Source organism: Daldinia loculata, assembly GCF_022478755.1.
Source record: "Daldinia loculata strain CBS 113971 unplaced genomic scaffold F4817scaffold_100, whole genome shotgun sequence".
Classification (NCBI taxonomy): Eukaryota; Fungi; Ascomycota; class Sordariomycetes; order Xylariales; family Hypoxylaceae; genus Daldinia; species Daldinia loculata.
Genome location: NW_026054954.1, coordinates 43 through 15,962, shown reverse-complemented (window position 1 = coordinate 15,962; position 15,920 = coordinate 43). Strand labels below are relative to the sequence as shown.

Here is a 15,920-nt window from a genome sequence, read left to right as displayed (position 1 = left end):
TTCTCACGCTCTTGGCGCTTCATGCGCTTCTCCTCTTCTCTACGCTTCTGCTCTTCTGGGTCCACGGGCGAGTATAGGAACGGGCCTGGGGCCGGTCTCATGACGAACTGGTCGTCCGTATCGAGCCACATGGGGTTCACGGAGAGACCGCTTCCCGGCTGGCTGTGGTGCTGTGATCCTTGTCGCGACTGGCGACTCGTGGTCGAGCTAAGAGCCGAGGGCACACGAAGCGCAGGCTCCGGAACGATGGGTGCGGGCGCGTGGTGCGTGTGGTGCGCATGAGGGGTAGGCGGGATATGGGGGGTAGGGGGGATATGGGGGGTATGGAGGGTATGGAGGGTATGGTGCGCGTGCTCATGGGCCGCGACGTTAGGATGGCTCGGTGCATCGTGAAAGAGGCCATGGTGGGGGTTGTAGTAGAAGGGATCATCCTGCGGGCCTGCAGGCTGACCAACCTGCTCTTCGCGCTCGATAGCTTGCGAAAGCTCTTCAAAGATTCGGTCTTCGGCCGTAGTATTGTGCGCGTGAAGCTCGGCACTGCTCTAGAACGCAGAGATTCCTGGCGCGCGCAATATAACCTGATGGCGGATGAAAGTTCTCATGCCAGCTTCGGTTCGCAGAGGTTGTTGGTACAGACTATGCTGCAATGCTGCTAAAGCAGTAGGTCGACTGACTCTGCCAGTGTAATCATTGGCTTGGAAATCGGTCATCTCATCGCGGATGATGGCTCGGATATTCTCGCTGCCTAAGGCTCGAGAGGGGGTGCTCGCAGCAATGATTGACGATGGGTGAATCTGGTCAGTTCCTCGGCGGGCACGGCGAGGTCGTTGAGGCTCGGCCACCGGAGCTTTAGGAAGCTCTTCAGAATCTGATTCTTCGGGATCCACCACTCGCTGAAGAGTTCGCTGGAATCGTTCGACCAGGGGAGTGTTCGGGTCCGGATCCGGGTCCGGCGAATAGTTTCCAGCAAGTCGCTGGAGTTCCGAGGTGGCGTCCATTACGCTTCGGGGAGTCACTGAGGATATCAAAGGTTAACAAGGGATATAGTGAATAAATAGAAATAGAGTAGCCTTACAATGGATTCGCGAGATGGTTTGTGCGCCCTGGCTTGTTTCGCGATGGGCTAGAGGAGATTCTGTAAATAGGTCTCGTAAGCTCATGACACAAAATAGAAAAAGATTTTCGGGGGCTCGAGAGAAAATGTTTCCATACCAGAATGAATTTGCGGAGCAGAGCTGACCAAATCGGTCTCGTTCTCTTGTCCCTGCTCGATGTGCGGGTGCTCCGGGTGCTCCTCGCTGCGGTCTGTTCACGGTCAGATCGATTTCGCGATCTATGCTCAGAAAAAAAAAAAACTTACTGTAGTAATCAGAGCCCTGGGCATCCATCGTCTCGGACTGCTCCGAAATAGAGGCTTCTTGCCCTAGGTCTGCCATCTCCTGGTTGGCCACTGTAAGCAACTTCGGGCCGTCTTCGTTATTCGTAACAGGGCCGGCCAACAATTCAGCCTCAGACTGTGTGCTAAGTGAGTAGACCGAAGACTCGACTACCGAATCATCATCTCTAAGGAAAGGGAATCGCACCGTAGCTGCAGTTAATGGTTCTCTAGGTACCACGTCCTCCGTCAACGTGCTAGTTGTCATTTCTTCGGGTGAAAAAATACCTCCTCCGGCTAGTCCTTCTGATAGTCTACGCAAGTTCGTAGTAGACTTGCTTCTAGGCAACGCAGCCTGTTCGTGATGGGGTGGTTTGGCTCCCTTGAGATTTTGTGCTCTTGGGTGGTGTCGAGGCGGTGGTGGTGGTGGAAAGTTTGGAGGTGGGAAGGGTGGTTCCAGTTGAAGTATTGTTGGTAGACGCAGAGGGACGTGACCTGGATCCATTTTAATTTTATGCTTGGATTGAATAGCATGATCAGAATCGCCGACGTGCAAATGGTCGTCGACACGTAGGCTGTCGTCGACATGCGGGTTGCCGGCGACTTGCTGGGGGTCGGCGACTTGCTGGGGGTCGGCGACTTGCTGGGGGTCGGCGACTTGCTGGGGGTCGGCGATGTGCTGGCGATCGGCGATGTGCTGGTGGTCGCCGACAGATGTATGATTATCAAATCTTCCGTCACTGGCAAAACGTCTACGATCTGCAATGGGCCTAGGGTCGGCGACGTATGTTGAGGCACCGAGATATCCAGGGCCGACAAGAGCTTGAAATTCAGCAACATGGTCTTTAACCTCGGGATTACTAGAGCTTGACGTTCTCTGTTCTTTACGTCCTTTGCCTGATACATCTATATCATCTACTGATCCATCTAATTCCACCAAAACCTGTTAGCCATAGATCTATAGTTGACTGTAGATAACAGAAACAGATGACCTTCACAGGTCTATGCAAAGTCTTGAAAGAAGCGTTAATTAGACAACATACCTTGAAGACTTTCTCCATTGTCTCTGGGAGGATTGATATCCCCTGTTCTCACCCTTGTCGCTTCTGTGTAGCTAGTAGAACTATTGATGCTTGGAAGCTTAGAAGGCTTTGGAGAGTCCTCCTCTAAGCTCTCTATAGTCTCATCAAAAGCTGCTTTATTAGGCAAGGCGGCAAACTTCACACTTCGTGACGAAAGAGTCTTTGAAGACGTTGCAAATGATGACTTCTGTGCCGATAATGACTCATGAATAGAAGATAAATGAGTAGTCTCCTTTAGACCCTCCTCTAGTTCCATGTGAGACTTAGGGGGCGGTTGACTAAAGAGGTTTGTCTTTAGAAATGATGCATCCTCTGGGGACATGTACGCGTCAATCAAGCTTTCGACTGACCTTCTTAGGGGCGAGATGTCAACAACATTGTTCGTAATCTCCTCTGCCAACTCAGACTGCGAACTTGCAGGTGGATTGCCACGCCTCTGGGCGCCGCGAAGTCCCCTCGGTGGTATAGGCGAGGGTATACTTGACGCCTGGACTGGTGTTTTGTCAGGCGGTGGATACAGAACGTATTTATGGCGTCTTTCAGACATGATTGCTGTTGCGACGCGACGCGACGCGACTACGAGTGAAGTTGTATCTTAAGTGTTCTGTTAGTACTTCTCAATAGCAATAATGGAATTAGATATTTGAAGGACTTGCTTTGTAAAATTTCCAGATGAAGATGGAATAAAATACTTAATGAGGCCGGGCTTTGAATTCACCACAGGAGGATGATTTGTATAATAATAGTTACCGAACTTTTCATAAAGGTATAAGGGTCAAAAAAGGGCAAAACTTGTCGCGGTTATCGGATCGAGATGCACATGACGTGTGCCGAAATCAGGTAGTTGCGATTTAACAAAATTGCACCTGTGGGGATTGCAAGAAACGGCGTTGAATAAAAAAGAAAGATGTTGTGTGGAAAAGATGTTGTGCGGAAAAGATGCTATGCACAACCAGGTCGGCGTGGGGAGAATCTGAAATGGTAAGCCTGTGAACTGCGGGACGCTTAAGAGTTACTGGCTTTGCCCGTTGTCAAGAGCCAAAACATACACCGAAATCATAACTGACAAAGAGGATCTATCTTCTAAAATATTGACAAGTTGGAATTTTAGATATTTGGACCAATTGTTAGTTATTTCTTGAAGCATTTCAGCAGATATTAGACAGGTCACGGTACGATAATGCTATGCAGGCTGTTTAGATATCCCTTAAGAACATGTCCTCGGTTTATTCCTAAGATCTAAATGAACAATTTTTTTTTTACATAGGTACATTGTTATGACTGACTGTATTAACAAAATAGAGGGGTTCTCTTTGCTCATTTTGATGTTAAAAATTGCCCGATATAAGTTTGCAAGTCTTTATAAAGTCTGGAGGTTCTTGATGACTAGGAGGATTAGATACATGAGGTAGGTACCTAGGTACGTACTTGCTTCGTATGTACATGTAGGTACATAAATACGGCGGCAGAATAGCGTCAAAAAAAGTGCCGATTTTGTAAGTACTAACATACCAAAATGCTCACTTTCCTATCTACTTAACTCAGCGAAATCTTCAAGCATATCTTTATGACATATATCGGAATAGAATTTAGAGTCTATTTTATCTTAATATCATTTTTGGTATTTTTTCTGCTCTATAAATCTTAAGATAACCTTTTACAAAGGTATTCCCCTTGTTAGGCACTTATTTTGACTCCATTCTGGGCGGACCACCAGACGTCATTTAAAACATAAAACAACAGGGGGGTAACCCGGCTGTTTGGGTAGAGCTGCGCCACTACCGAGAATCCTTAGAAGGCCTCCGATAAGTGTGGCTCCTACAAGGAAGCAACGCGCAATCTCCCGGACTCTCCTTAATGACTTCCTCCCGTTTTTGTCACATTTCACTTCAATTCTCGGAACTACGGCAAAGTTAGCAGTTACCCCAGCTCTCTTCATGACCAACGATTATATTTACGATGCTGCCGGGACTAACGAACCGGATTACCCCTTTTAGGAGGTCAGCATGTAAGCGCCTCAATGCTACCTCGACACGCGCTGGGCTGGTTTGGCCCCCACAACAGCGATCGTTCTCCACAACAATGGCTATGAGGTACCAGATTGGCCCGGAGCCAGAGGCAAGACAGTCATTGTTCTCTAAAATGGGCGAAGCTGCAGCTACAACTTTTGCTTCTGTCGTAGTTCTAGGCCTTGGCTTCGCCGGCGCTGGTTACGCTTATCACCAGTCGTATAAGTGGTTACAGCTCCAGAAGATTCACCACGCGTTTGAGCCAGGAGCCGAGCCAATTCTGGCATTGGCAGGGAAAAATGTACCAGCACCACCTAATTGGGTTATCCGAGAAGAGCAGACTAGAATAGACGATATTGTTTCGGCAACTGAGACGGGTCATTATTACCTGTTGATGGGCGATAAAGGATGCGGGAAAAGCAGCATGCTGATCGAAGCTATGAGGAAAGTGGATGGAGATGGTTGTGCCATGCTCGAAGCATCTAATAGCGTCGAAGTCTTCCGTATAAGACTGGGAAAGGCAATCGACTACGAGTATCACGAGGATTACATCGGAGGTTACTTCAGCGAACGTGGTCCTAGAGAATCCACGGCGTTGCTCGACATAGAGAGGGCGATGAATAAGTTAGAGAAAGTGGCGCTGATACATCGGGCGAAGAAGAATAAGCCCCTGGTCCTCATCATTAATCAGACCCATCTAATTCGAGACGACGACGAAGGCAAAGATTTATTAGAACTACTTCAGCACCGGGCAGAGGCCTGGTGTGCTTCAAACCTAGTTTCGGTCGTCTTCACAACTGATGATTATTGGATTTATGAGCGACTAAAAAGACGTGCTACGGAGCGAATGGTGGTTATGCCAATTAACGATCTGCTGAAGCCCCAAGCGATAATGGCACTGCAAAAATACCGACACCGTTACTTTGGGGAAGATGTGGATATATCTATCCTCGAGGAGATCTATGATAAAGTCGGGGGTCGGCTCTCCTTTCTAAACCGCGTAGCTAAGTCACGCGATATGCTTAGTACATGTGATCGCATTAAGGAGATCGAAAAGACATGGTTTCTAAATTCTTGCGCCATATTGGGATCCGAAATGGATGATGACGTAATGGATCAACAAAAATTCTCGGTAAGTTTTCTCTTTCGTTGGTAATGGAATATTTTCCGAGTCCGCAGATGTGTACATGGTATAAGATGATGAGCATGGTAGTCACGTGGCACATATGCATGCGTTAGCTTCTGCCTTTAAGTCCGCTTACAAGACCCCCTATATCTCAAGAACTCACTAACATCTGCCACAGTCAGCCTCTATGGTACTCGCGTTAGCCCTTGTTGACAAAGAAGAGGATATGGAACAAATCTATGACCCGGAGACAGGACATATTCTCCCGTATTTTCCAATGCATAAGGCGCAAGAAGTCATGACTCGAGCGGATTTCATCCGAGAGCTTGACCGATTAAATATATTTACTATAAACAGCGAAGCTCACGTACGTGCCAGCTCCGTGCCCATGCAACGTGCATTTAAGGAAATATGTAGCGAACCCGGGTTTCGACAGTTCCTCCAAGATACTCTAGATCGTATCGCGGCTATTGAGAGTTTAGGCCGTACAAGGGAATTGGTTGCAAAAGACCTAGTCCTTGGCGGGAAGTACCGCATTTCGAGCCCTATCAGCCTAGATGGCAGGGTCGAGGTTCGATTAGAACAAGACAAGAAAGACTAAAGATTGGGAAAATTCCGATGTGGTTATTCAACTACCATGGTATGCAATCGTCAGCTGCAGGGCCAGCTTTTCTTTTGTTGATCAAAATGGGCATAGATTTTGTATCAGTACTGTACCATATTACGCACTAATGTCTGTACATATTTCATCTGTATACCACGTTCTATTTGCAATTTGCAATTTAGTTGGGGTCTATATCGATGCTCAGCATCTTACAGAGGCAGCCACGCGGTTCTATCATGCATAATTCGGAATTAGATAGATATTTTATCTTTTAATCTGATTTTCGCACCTTTACCCTAATTATCGGATGCCTAAGAATATTCACTTGACAGTACCGAAAATATACAACACGCGTTGTGTTCTCTGGCGCTAGTTCACTTGAGAAGCTTCCGATTACATATTGCTGCCTTATTGAGAGAATGAATAAATAAAGTCTATAAGGCTTAAAGAGAATGTATGTTAGAAGATCGTTCTCTAGGAGATTTGTCACATTGAAAATTTTTTGGTCCATTAATATATAGTAGTCGAGAAAGAATTCGTATTAATAATGTATGGCTACAGTCATGAAAACTAGTATCGCATTTATCTAAGGTAGATATACAGGTAAACAGGCATATTGCGAAGAGAAACTATGAGACTGGAGGAGAATTGGTCCGAAACTCGTACTTGTCCTTAGGCTTTGGTGACTATCTTCAGGTTAACTAGTGTCGGATTGCATGTCGTTTTGATGATGTGTACTATGCTACATGTTTGACCAAGAATGTGAGCGATGTACTAGATTGATAGATGCTACAAGGCAACGAAAATGTCGGCATTGTTCTACGTGTTCAACCATTATCATGGCGTCGGATAGCTTAAATTTCAACTATGCGCTTGTAACTGGCGGCGCTGAAGGAATTGAATAAGCCCTCTCGGAATATTTCATCTCAAAAGGCAAAATGTCATTATTTTCGGTCGAACAGAGTCGAAACTCAAGGTCACTACTAAGGAAATAGGTGTCGCTGGATATTATGTCCTCGATACAGGCTCAATATCCGACATCCTATCCTTTGTTAAACGTATTACTAGTGATCACCCTGAGCTTGACTGCATAACTAACAACGCTGGTGTAGAAAGGCTACTACAAGTCCAGAAATAGACACCCGAAAACATTCTCTCAAAGGATGACAACGAGATCGACGTAAATATTCGCTGGCCACTTCACCTTACTGTGGAATTCCTACCCCACTTGAAGTTTAAGTCACAAGCCCTAATTATAAACGTATCCAGTGTACGTATATACGTCCCAATCGCGGTCATTAATCTGGTTTACAATGGTCTAAAGTCTTGGCCACATTTTTGGTTGATGAATCTTAGGAGTCTGTTGGAGGATACGGGCTTAAGATTAGTAGAAATTGCACCATCAACGGTGGCTACGGAGTCGTGAATGCGAGAACCCTGATGAAAACGAGAAAAAATAACCCCGATGCACTATCGCTGGATGAATTGGTGGAATGTATAAAAATTGATGCTGGAATCAATAAAAAGGGGAAAGGGACTTATGGATTTGGGCGGTTAATGACATATAAATGCATATATGCATATAATTTATGATTTACAACTAAGTAAGCTAATGTAGTTAAAGCGGATGCTCCATGTATATACATTACATAGGTACCTACCTAGGTATTCCGTAGTCACTGGAAGCTTCCCTAAGCGGGAGAGTTGCATGACACGGCCACAACGCCACATTGCCACACCCCTCTCTGAAACTCTGTGAAACCCTTGCTTTAGCGTGCGTGCCTGCCTTTTAGCGTGCCAAGAAGGCTGTGGTGTGGTTACCTGGGCAAAGACCAAAGTGGGATTGCTTTATTATGACGCACCATTTTTGCTTTCTCCCACCATACACCAAAACGTAAAGAAAACAAGATCTGGCGTTAACCGCGCCGCGACGAACTCCCCGTTTGTACCAAATTTGGGCTTGTTCTTTAATCGCTTTATGAGAAGTTATTCTCTTGCTGAACAATTTAATTTTCTATCAGTTGAGATCGCTCTTCTGGACATAAAGGGATAACATGTTTGTCCTTAAAAATGGTGAGTGATACCCCTCGTCGCTAAGCTGCTAGCCTTACTGAAGATACGTCTTTGCTGCAAACCTCAATAATTCTGGCCTCCTTTGTTGCTAGGATATGAATATGTGATATGTGACTAACATTGTTATATAATAGTCGGCAAGCTTATCTTCGGCACCAGCAGCCAAGAATCCATGATCGAGTTACCTCAAGGTCAACTCTACCTAGTTCGCCCGCTATCGCCTAAAGGATACTCTGAGCTGATTTTCAAGGACGCTACCGCTCGAATTCGTCGGACTGGCCAAGACTTCCAGTACCAACTCGTCGTACAAAGAGTTTACGAAGAGGGTGAAGCCGAGCTAGCGGACGACGAAGGCGAAGACGAAGAGCTTAACGCACTGGCCGCCGAGCGTGACGAGAAGACTTTTTTACTCGACGAGGCTCTCCACTTCCGTTTTGAGGATAGGGAAGGATCAGAGAAGGTTCTCGCTTGGAAGGACTTGAGCGGAGACGTTGGCGACGTTTACGAATTCGTCTGCGATCCTTCAACTACATCCGCCCAGGTTGAGGCATTCGAGCGCATCGCAAGGCAGTGTCAGTACGAGCGCAGATACCGAAAACCTCACTCTACTGCCTCTGCGGCCGACCTCCAACAGTTTGTTTTTGAAGAGCAACCCATTCCTCAGGCTAGTCCTATCCATAGCCCAACGCTCGCAAGATCAATCGAGTCCTCCGACGCTATGTTCCAGCTAAAGAACGAAGCTAACGTCGGTACTAAGCGAGACAGTACACCATCCACAGCTTCTATACTTGCAGAGCCTGAGCCTGAGACCTACGAAGAAAAAGAAGTTGAGACACAACATGCTAAACAGGCAGGGCCCCCGAAGGCCCCAGCCCAACCCGAACCCCTGGAGATTTTTGCGATGGAGATCGGAGAGCTGCACTTCTTCGATTTCCCTTCCGGCGCATTTGTCCTCCAGGACTCATCCGTCACAGCTCAAGTGTCGGATATTGGTAATTGGAACTATTGGCTGCATATTGCTAGTGCAGATCGTCAGTGGCTTGGTATTCCAGTCGTTGCTGATATTAACCCGGTGTTCAACTTTGAGTTTCTATCTTTTATCTTCAACCAATTTACTGAGGATGGCTCTGCTTATTCCTGGCTATTGAGATTCAAGGACAACAAGACCCTTGAAAGATTCCAGGATGGTCTAATGAGAGCACTCTGGGAGCAGCTTAATGAAGTCAAGTGGACCAAGGTCAAAGAACAGGACCGTCAGTATGTCTTGGATGCTTTCGAGGATCTAAATATGGAGGATGCGCCGATAGAAGAAGAGGAAGAAGAACCCGAAGTCGAAGAGCCTGAAGAGGATGATGCGCCACAGAGCGAACATTATGATAGCGATGAGGAACAAGACGATGTCGAGACTCAGCCCAAGGATCCTCATACGAATTCAGCGTTGGCTGTTGGGTACAAGCACGATCGTTCCTTTGTCGTCAGAGGTCCTAGAATTGGCGTATTCAAGCATACTCCTAAAAACCACTTGGAATTCACAACCAATATTTCTAAGGTCGAGACTCCAAAGGGCAAATCCTTCGTTCCCAAGAAAGTCATGTTACACAATGAGGATCGCAACCTAATCCTACAGAACGACACAGATCCCAATAAACTTTATCGCATGGATCTCGAGTACGGAAAAGTCGTTGATGAATGGAATGTTCATGACGACATTCCTGTTGTCACATTTGCGCCGGAAAACAAATTTGCGCAGATGACCCACGAACCTACTTTCCTTGGTATTTCTCGCAACGCCTTATTCCGAGTTGACCCTCGTCTGTCCGGAAACAAGCTAGTCGACTCTCAGCTCAAGCAATACGTGTCAAAGAATGATTTCTCTGCGGTATCTACTACAGAAAAAGGATACGTAGCCGTCGCCTCCAACAAGGGTGACATTCGACTTTTTGATCGCCTAGGTATCAATGCGAAGACTGTAATCCCAGCCCTGGGCGAGCCTATCATTGGTCTCGATGTGTCTGCGGACGGTCGTTGGGTGCTTGCAACCTGCCGTACATATCTACTACTCATTGATGCGCTGCAAAAGTCTGGTAAGAATGAGGGTAAACTTGGCTTTGAGAAGCCATTTGCCGCGGATGCTAAACCTCAACCTCGTCGTCTGGCATTGAATCCTGAGCATGTCGCTCAATTCCACCACGAAACTGGGAAGGGCGTCTCATTCACTCCTGCTCGGTTCAACACAAGCAAGACAAACGGCGAGACATCCATTATCACCGCAACTGGTCCATACATTGTTGACTGGAACCTTGATAAGGTCATTCGTGGCTCAAAGGCACCATACATCATCAAACGTTACGAAGACACTGTCAAGGCCGATGACTTCAAGTTCGGCACCGACCAGAATGTCATTGTTACCTTACCAAATTGGGTAAACATGGTTGGCAAGCAGCATCTCAAGAAGCCTACGAGGGAGAGTATTGCTGGCGATTTCCAACGGCTGGGCACACCGAGTCGAAGTTCGGGACGCGTCGGCACACGGGCGAGCGGTCGCTATAAGCTCGGTAAAGATGATGTGGTTAACTCACCTTACTAAGTTTGAGCTCCCGAGCAAATGCCAAATGGAAGATTTCGCAGTTGAGTTATTTGTTATTCCCAAGTTACAATCGTGTTGAGGGCGAGATCGCACTTTTCCTACAATACATACCCCAGTGGCGTTCGGGAGGAGACGGAAACTGGTGTTTATTCACTCACCTGAGGCGAGCCATTTTTGCTTAAGGTGATACCTGATTCTCATCACACTATATTGGTGATTTCACCTCAGTTAGGTAGGTAGGTAGTTAGTAATTTACTCTATCGATATTCCGTTCGTGAATATTTCACATTCTGTACCTTGATGAACATTTGGGCTATCTACGAGCCGCACCGTATGATTTGACTATAACGTTAGGGGTGGTAGGATGATCTACCCGTGTGCCCGAACGGATCGTGCTACTATCCCCCGTTTCCTTTAATATAGCAGATATCTAGTGCTACCTTTGGGAATCATTCCTATTGGCCTTTTACTACCCTCGTTTGGTTTGATAGATGGGTACCTGTCTACCTTAATCATAGTTCCCTGTGGCGTCTAATATTGAAATTTAGAATACTAGAATAAGCTACCTAGAATCATTTGATAAGTGAAGTTTTGGTGCCGATCTGAACTGGTATGTTGACTAGCACTGCTATTCCGTGGGACCTAGCCTGATGACTGGGTATTTTCAGTCCGGATGAGTCATCCCGAAATCGCTACGGCGTAATTAGTGATTTTTATATAAGGCTTCATAATATAATCTACCTACCTAGGTACACTCTGATATTTATTGAAACCGAAAGAAATAAAAATAAAATATATATACTAGGTATAGCACCTTAACTCACAACGAATATGGAGGGACCATGGGCTTTCGTGGGAACCACGCTTCCACACATACCACTTCCACCAATTTCTCAGCGACAGCCAATCCGAACAGAGCGACTATTGATTCGACCAATGCGGGAGGATGATCTTCAGGCTTATCACGAGTTGCGCTTACAGCCAGAAGCAATGGCCTGTAGTAGACAGGGGAGACCTGACCACGACATTGAAGAGACTCGATCAGCGCTGAACAAATTTTTACCGCCACACAGCGACGAGACGTTCTTGTACGGCGTCTTTCTTCCGTCTACGGGCGAATTAATCGGGGAGGGAGGTATTCATACGCTAGAATCTTCATCGTGTGGTTGGCCCGAGATTGGGTACAGATTCCGGAAAGAGGTTTGGGGTCAGGGGTACGCGACTGAGTTCCTGAGGGCGTTGCTCAAAGCTTGGTGGGATCTGCCTAGGAACCAGACTACACTCCGTGTTCATTCGACATCTGTTCAAAAGGGAAGCAGTGTGGATGCTGTAGAACAGATCCATGCCAACACGGACTTGCCAAATATAGGAAGTCAGAAGGTCTTGGCAAAACTTGGGTTTATACAGTTCTCGAAGTACATGGAGCCGGACACACAGGAGGATAAGCTGGGTGAGCCACTGGAATTAATTGGTTATAGGCTTCCTTTTCCGGAAGATAGTAACAGAAATTAAAGATGATATTTATCGTATGTAAGAGGATATGTGTCAGGAGACAAGAACTAGGACCAGTTAGGTAACGTAGTTGGAGTTCTAGGGGCCGGAGCTTATCACCGGCTAGCTACTAGACAGTACATATAGGCCACTTTGTTGCCCCTAGAGTTGGAAATAGTAGGCTTCTACGGAATTCTTCAATATATTGTATACATTAGCTTTCTACCAGCTGGCTACTTATCACTCTATAGCTAATATTTCACATCAAGGATTATCTCTAACAATGTGAATATTAGTAGTGATATTAAAAATTAGCGGAAAGTGTCGGATATAAGATGAATAATTAAGTAGGTTAGAGCTATTCAAATGCCCGAGTTTCATAAGAGTTGTTATATTCCATTAATTCTCATGAAACAAGAATCATTTTAAAACATATGAGTTTTAAGTCATTGCTAATCCGATATAAGGAGGTATACAGGGCTCCTTTTCTTTGACTTCAACGAAGTCGTACATTTGGTACTTTATGGACTGCTATATACCGACTTAGTATATATGTATGCCGTAGCATCTGATATAATGTCGTATTATTCTCGAGCGGGGTCTACCCAATACCAAGTTCGGGATACATTATCTCGCTACAAAAGGAACATCCTGCATGCTCGAGATAAGAGTTCGAGCGGAACAAGCCTAGATGTGTATAGTCCATATAGAATACGGCTTATTCTAGATTTTCCTGTATCTTAGATACTCCTTTTATAAAGTCTGCTAGCTCTGGACACATAGCGGACCGCCCTAAGACACGTTCTCTCGGTTCAAAATGCTCAGAGTGATAGAACGTATTATAGCTCCCATCCGCCAAACTGGATCACTAGACTCTACATCGCCAATTTCACCTAGACCAGACTCAGGAATTAGTGAAGTAAGTAGCTCCGTTATATCCGGACCACCGACGTCTCCCGCTTCACGAGGCCGCGCACGGTATTGGTTGAGAAAAGGGTCAGCACCCGCATATAATCGACCTATATTGTCCAATTTGGAGCCTACTCTAGAGACTCCGTACCATAATCAAGGCTCGAGCTTCTATACACCATTATCTCCTCCCGATACGCCCAACCTTGATTCACTACAAGATCCACACCTAACCAAGAAGGAAGAGGATATAGAGAAATCGAACAATCAAGAAACTACATCGGTATTATCTTCTGATGAAGATAAACCCGACAATCTGGAATCACGTCGAAAATTAGGGCGGCCAACACAGGCCCGAGAGGCTCGAGAACAACGAGTCCAGGACGTCCTTACTATTATCAAACAATTAAAGAGCGAAGAATACTCAACTGACGATATTCTGATCGTAAAAGAATTATCAGAATCAGAGTTCGACGACCTGATTGGTGAACTGCAAACTGATGATAATCTGAAAACCTATTTTGAATACGGTCTGTGGTAAGCGGATCTTGAGGATCCCGTTTCGTCCCCTTTTGATAATTTTGGACAGCTACGATTATCCGTATCGAAGCGAGCAAAAAGACCATATTGTCTTTCGCATGAACTCACCGCTCCATGAACACGTATCCAGGCGAATTTTTATGAAACTGGCAAATCAGATAGAAACGCTTTCGAAGAGGGACACAAATTCAGAGGAGCTCAACCAGGTCCTGAGTAAACCATTTTACATGACAGGATCGGCGAGAATTACCTCCAGGAATAAGTCTCACGGGAAAAGTCCAGATGAGAGTTTTCGATATCCTGACTGCACATATCCAGGACTGGTCATAGAAGTGTCCTGGTTGCAAAGGCCGAAGGAGTTGCCAAAACGGGCAAAAGAATTCATCACCAAAAGTAAAGGTGACGTGAGAACTGTCATTTCTATCGATATAAACGATAGTTATGCGAAGCGGCAAATGGGAATGCCGGGAGAGGCCAAATTTTCGGTATGGAGGGCAAATTGGGTCTCGGGTAACAAAGTAATACCTAAGATGAGCGTAGATAACCAGGTACGTTGCCGACTCCTATGCTCGACTCCAATGTCGATTTCCTTCATTCTAAAACGGGAGCAGGTATTCCAGGACGAGCACGGACAATTTAACCCTTCTGCCTCTGGCTTGCACCTCACGTTCGAAGATTTTCTCTGCAGAAAAGTAGCGGACATGTTGGGTCCTGACAACCCCCATCTTGTAGTTGAAGCTAATGAGCTATACCAATGGGTCCAGCAAGGACTAGCTGCCTTAAATATCCCGCCTCCTATATCATCAGCAGAACAGAGTAACGCCTCTGAGCAGCAAGTTTTACCCGCGTCACCTCCAGACTCCCACGCGGAAGGTGTGGGAATATCGCAAAACGCGGCATCAAACCTTGGCCAACCGGTAGGTCCACATCCCCAAAACAATTCACCACAAGGTCAAGCGCCGCTTGAGACTCAAGTGGAAAGACCGCCACGAAGAGCTCGTATAATCGGAGCTCATAAAATTTCGGCCTACTTCCGGAGGCGACGTAGGTAAAATGTTTGGGGTAGATGTTACGGCACGGTACTACAAGCGGTATCGAACAAAGACCACATAGAGATAGTGTTGCTAGTTTTATGATGAACGGATCTAGGAGGTGATTAAGATATTATTAAAATATTGAAGTGTATTGAAATGGTATGTGAGAAGATATTGTTAGAACACGACTGATCTCGACTGGTGTTGAAGAGCGAGCTGGCAAAGGCGTACACAAGAATATACGAGCTTGACATAACAGTCAAACGACAATTACGACCGATTAATGCCGTTACGTTTTAGTTATTATAAATATAACAAATTTATAATAACGATTAAATATATAATATATTTATTTTTATACTGTTTTTTTTTAAAAATAACTTACGTTAATATAAGTAAAGTAATGTTAATAAAATAAAGTTTTTAAATATTAAATATTTAAATTATTAATATAACTTTTACGTAATTTTTTTAATAAAAGTATAAATTTGTTATTATGTATAAACTAACCATTAATAAAGCGTTATTATTTATAAAATGGTTTTAATTATATATATAATTATTTTTATAATTTTTATATAAATTTAATAATTAATAATATTACGCAATTTATTTAAATATTATTATTAAATGTAATATTATATTTTAAGTTTTTATATTTATAAATATAAATATATAAATAGTTATTTTTATAAATAAAATGTTAATTTATATAAAAATATATATATAAATATTTTAATAAATATTTATGTTAAAATAAATAATAATATTAATTATAATGTTTAATAAAAAAAATAATAATAGTTTAATTAATAAAGTTTTTAAAAGTAAAAATATTTTTATAAATTTTTAAGTTAATTATAATTTTAAAGTTATAAATGTTTATAAATGTATAATAAATATAAGCGAAAAATTTAATAAAAAGTTTAAAAATATTAAAGTAAAATTTAATATATAAAATGTAAATATATAAAAAAATTATAATATAATAATAAAAATATTAAATGTAATAAATAATTTTATAAATAATATTATTTAATAATTATAAATATAATTGGTTTTAATTAAATTATTATTATTATTAATAATA

At 44.0% G+C, this 15,920-nt stretch overlaps 5 protein-coding genes across 5 annotated transcripts; 4 read left to right on the top strand and 1 right to left on the bottom strand.

Moving 5' to 3' along the window:
- Nucleotides 1-336: 336 nt before the first annotated feature.
- On the bottom strand, nucleotides 337-3,149 carry F4817DRAFT_17713 (uncharacterized protein). The gene is made up of 7 exons (XM_049298295.1): nucleotides 3,114-3,149; nucleotides 2,808-3,051; nucleotides 2,419-2,735; nucleotides 1,361-2,302; nucleotides 1,213-1,305; nucleotides 1,076-1,135; nucleotides 337-1,015 (listed from the first exon to the last, which is right to left on the bottom strand). Exons 2-7 carry the CDS (start codon nucleotides 3,002-3,004, stop codon nucleotides 543-545), a joined length of 2,082 nt encoding a protein of 693 aa, XP_049153815.1. The 5' UTR covers nucleotides 3,005-3,051; nucleotides 3,114-3,149; the 3' UTR covers nucleotides 337-542.
- Nucleotides 3,150-4,309: 1,160 nt separating this feature from the next.
- On the top strand, nucleotides 4,310-6,496 carry F4817DRAFT_17700 (uncharacterized protein). Its single transcript, XM_049298293.1, has 2 exons — nucleotides 4,310-5,598; nucleotides 5,771-6,496. The coding sequence occupies exons 1-2, from the start codon at nucleotides 4,417-4,419 to the stop codon at nucleotides 6,191-6,193; spliced, it is 1,605 nt and encodes a 534-aa protein (XP_049153814.1). The 5' UTR covers nucleotides 4,310-4,416; the 3' UTR covers nucleotides 6,194-6,496.
- Nucleotides 6,497-8,033: 1,537 nt separating this feature from the next.
- Nucleotides 8,034-11,418, top strand: F4817DRAFT_353858 (VID27-domain-containing protein). The gene is made up of 2 exons (XM_049305438.1): nucleotides 8,034-8,269; nucleotides 8,404-11,418. Exons 1-2 carry the CDS (start codon nucleotides 8,251-8,253, stop codon nucleotides 10,854-10,856), a joined length of 2,472 nt encoding a protein of 823 aa, XP_049153813.1. The 5' UTR covers nucleotides 8,034-8,250; the 3' UTR covers nucleotides 10,857-11,418.
- A 197-nt stretch (nucleotides 11,419-11,615) lies between these two features.
- On the top strand, nucleotides 11,616-12,368 carry F4817DRAFT_363290 (acyl-CoA N-acyltransferase; the record flags this gene model as incomplete). The annotated part of the gene is made up of 1 exon (XM_049306626.1): nucleotides 11,616-12,368. The coding sequence occupies exon 1, from the start codon at nucleotides 11,688-11,690 to the stop codon at nucleotides 12,366-12,368; it is 681 nt and encodes a 226-aa protein (XP_049153812.1). The 5' UTR covers nucleotides 11,616-11,687.
- Nucleotides 12,369-13,097: 729 nt separating this feature from the next.
- F4817DRAFT_17677 (uncharacterized protein) lies at nucleotides 13,098-15,066 on the top strand. Its single transcript, XM_049298289.1, has 3 exons — nucleotides 13,098-13,793; nucleotides 13,846-14,344; nucleotides 14,408-15,066. The coding sequence occupies exons 1-3, from the start codon at nucleotides 13,165-13,167 to the stop codon at nucleotides 14,846-14,848; spliced, it is 1,569 nt and encodes a 522-aa protein (XP_049153811.1). The 5' UTR covers nucleotides 13,098-13,164; the 3' UTR covers nucleotides 14,849-15,066.
- Nucleotides 15,067-15,920: the final 854 nt, after the last annotated feature.